The sequence below is a fragment of the Propithecus coquereli genome, unplaced genomic scaffold, assembly GCF_000956105.1.
Source record: "Propithecus coquereli isolate 6110/MARCELLA unplaced genomic scaffold, Pcoq_1.0 Scaffold243, whole genome shotgun sequence".
Lineage (NCBI taxonomy): Eukaryota > Metazoa > Chordata > Mammalia > Primates > Indriidae > Propithecus > Propithecus coquereli.
In genome coordinates this window covers 3,076,051-3,077,933 of record NW_012147986.1, presented here as the reverse complement: position 1 = coordinate 3,077,933, position 1,883 = coordinate 3,076,051, and the positions used below count along the sequence as shown (strand labels likewise).

Here is a 1,883-nt window from a genome sequence, read left to right as displayed (position 1 = left end):
TCTCGGCCTCCCAGAGTGCCAGGATCACAGGCGTGAGCCACTGCGCCTGGCCAGCCATGGATATTTCTGAATAATATCTTAGCATAAAAAAAAAAAAAAAAGAACTCTCTTTGGCATCTGTAATGCAAGGAACTGGTGTAAACATACTCCCTGTACTTGTTCCCTCTCTTCCCCTCTCCACCTTCAAACTATTTTAGAAATAAATGCTTACCTCTGGGGTATCTAAGATTTGTTTAACTTGCAGGATATTAGTGATATGCCAGGTATACTTGGAAAAGGTTCCCAGTGGCAAGGCATCTTTCCGAACAAAAGCTTCAACGTAAAAAAGGGACAAAATTAGACTACCAAAAAACATTTTCTTTCACTGTATTTGTTACTCAATTTCTAGAGAGTTCAGTGCAGTGCTATTATTTCCTTATAGAATCTCAGCACTTTAAAAAAGGAATCCTAGGGGCAAATATATAATAGGGCTTGGCAGAAATGTGACAAGCCAATTGATATAAATATAGATAATTGATATGTTGATTATCTAAGGCTTTGTGCTCCAAGCATGTGACGAGAAGTCTTAACCCTGAAAATTCACCTGGATTTTTTCCAAGCATAATTCTCTGAGGTCAAGAAATCACTATTCCTGAGGAAAAATCCTGTACCTGTGGTAGAGTTGGGGAGCCGTTTTTTCGTACTTCCTATTGATATCCTCTGTTGCAGGGCATCAAAAAAGGACTGAGGAATATGGAACACCAGTGGCTCTGGTTTGCCTATGGGAAATAAGAAGAAATGCATTTAAAGAAACTCGGTGGACTTTCTCACGTGCAGGGAGAGATGGAAGAAAAGGAATTGCAGGGCAGTAATAACTAAACATACCACTGAGGTTTCTTTATACAGAAGCAAAAAGAACGCTTTGGTTGACTCTTTTGAGCCAAGCACTGTCACCAGCCCTACTCCTGATCCCTTGCAATCATAAAAAACCCAGCGGACCCTTGTCATCACCAGGATAACTTTCCAAATCCCCAATTTTGTAAACACCGCCATAGCACAGACTTTTCCCCCTAAAGGGCAAATGAAATAAGATGCGATGAGAACAATGAGGACCAGTAGAGGAGAAGCTTGCCTGCTGCCTCCAAGTGATCCACTCCTGTTCGCTATGCGCACGCACTTGCTATTCACATTCCAGTCTAAGCATACCACTTGGATGGTCAGCACCGTGAGTGCTGAGGGACTGCAAAGTTAGGACACCATTAGCCAGTGAGCATCAGTCTTTTTCTCTAAGTATCTCCAGGCAAGTAAAAAAATACTTAACGAATCTCTTAAAGAAACTTGTAAAACATTAAGTCAACAAAAAGTCAACAGAAAGACAGTTCATGCTCCTCATTTGTATAGTGGTTAATAAAAGAAAAAAAAAAGACTTCATGGGAGAGGTCAAATGAGTTGAGAGGTTTCCTTAAAATTTCTGCCCATGGGGCTAGCCTTAGCAGAGGGAAAACTCCAGAACCAAATGGACAAACAACCTAACTTCTACCTGCCTGGATACAACTGAAACAATGTATCGTAAAGAAATACTCTCTCTCTCTCTTTTTTTTAATAGAGACAAGGTCTCACTCTATCACCCAGGCTGGTCTTGAACTCCTGTCCTCAAGCAATCCTCCTGCCTCAGCTTTCTAAGTAACTAGGACTACAGGAGCAAGCCACCACGCCTAGCTAAGAAAGACTCTTAAAGACAGTTCAGATGCCTTTTTGAAACAAAGCTTAAGCCAAGAAAAATAAAAATGAAAGGTTTTCTAGAATTCTGTAAAAAGACTTTACATTCTTCCCATTGATTTTGCCCACTTTATTGAATGCAGAATGTCAATGACAAAACTGTCACGGCTTTTTTTTTTTTTTTT

General features: G+C 40.3%; 1 protein-coding gene across 1 annotated transcript in view; it reads right to left on the bottom strand.

The window, feature by feature from the left end:
* Positions 1 to 1,883, bottom strand: part of LOC105812054 (chromosome unknown open reading frame, human C2orf42) — a 42,270-nt gene that overhangs the window by 2,207 nt on the left and 38,180 nt on the right. Inside the window, exons 5-6 of the mRNA XM_012646422.1 lie at positions 651 to 758; positions 212 to 312 (exon numbers count right to left, since the gene is read on the bottom strand). Of these exons, the coding sequence (XP_012501876.1) occupies positions 212 to 312; positions 651 to 758 (209 nt within the window). The remainder of the gene's footprint in view (positions 1 to 211; positions 313 to 650; positions 759 to 1,883) is intronic.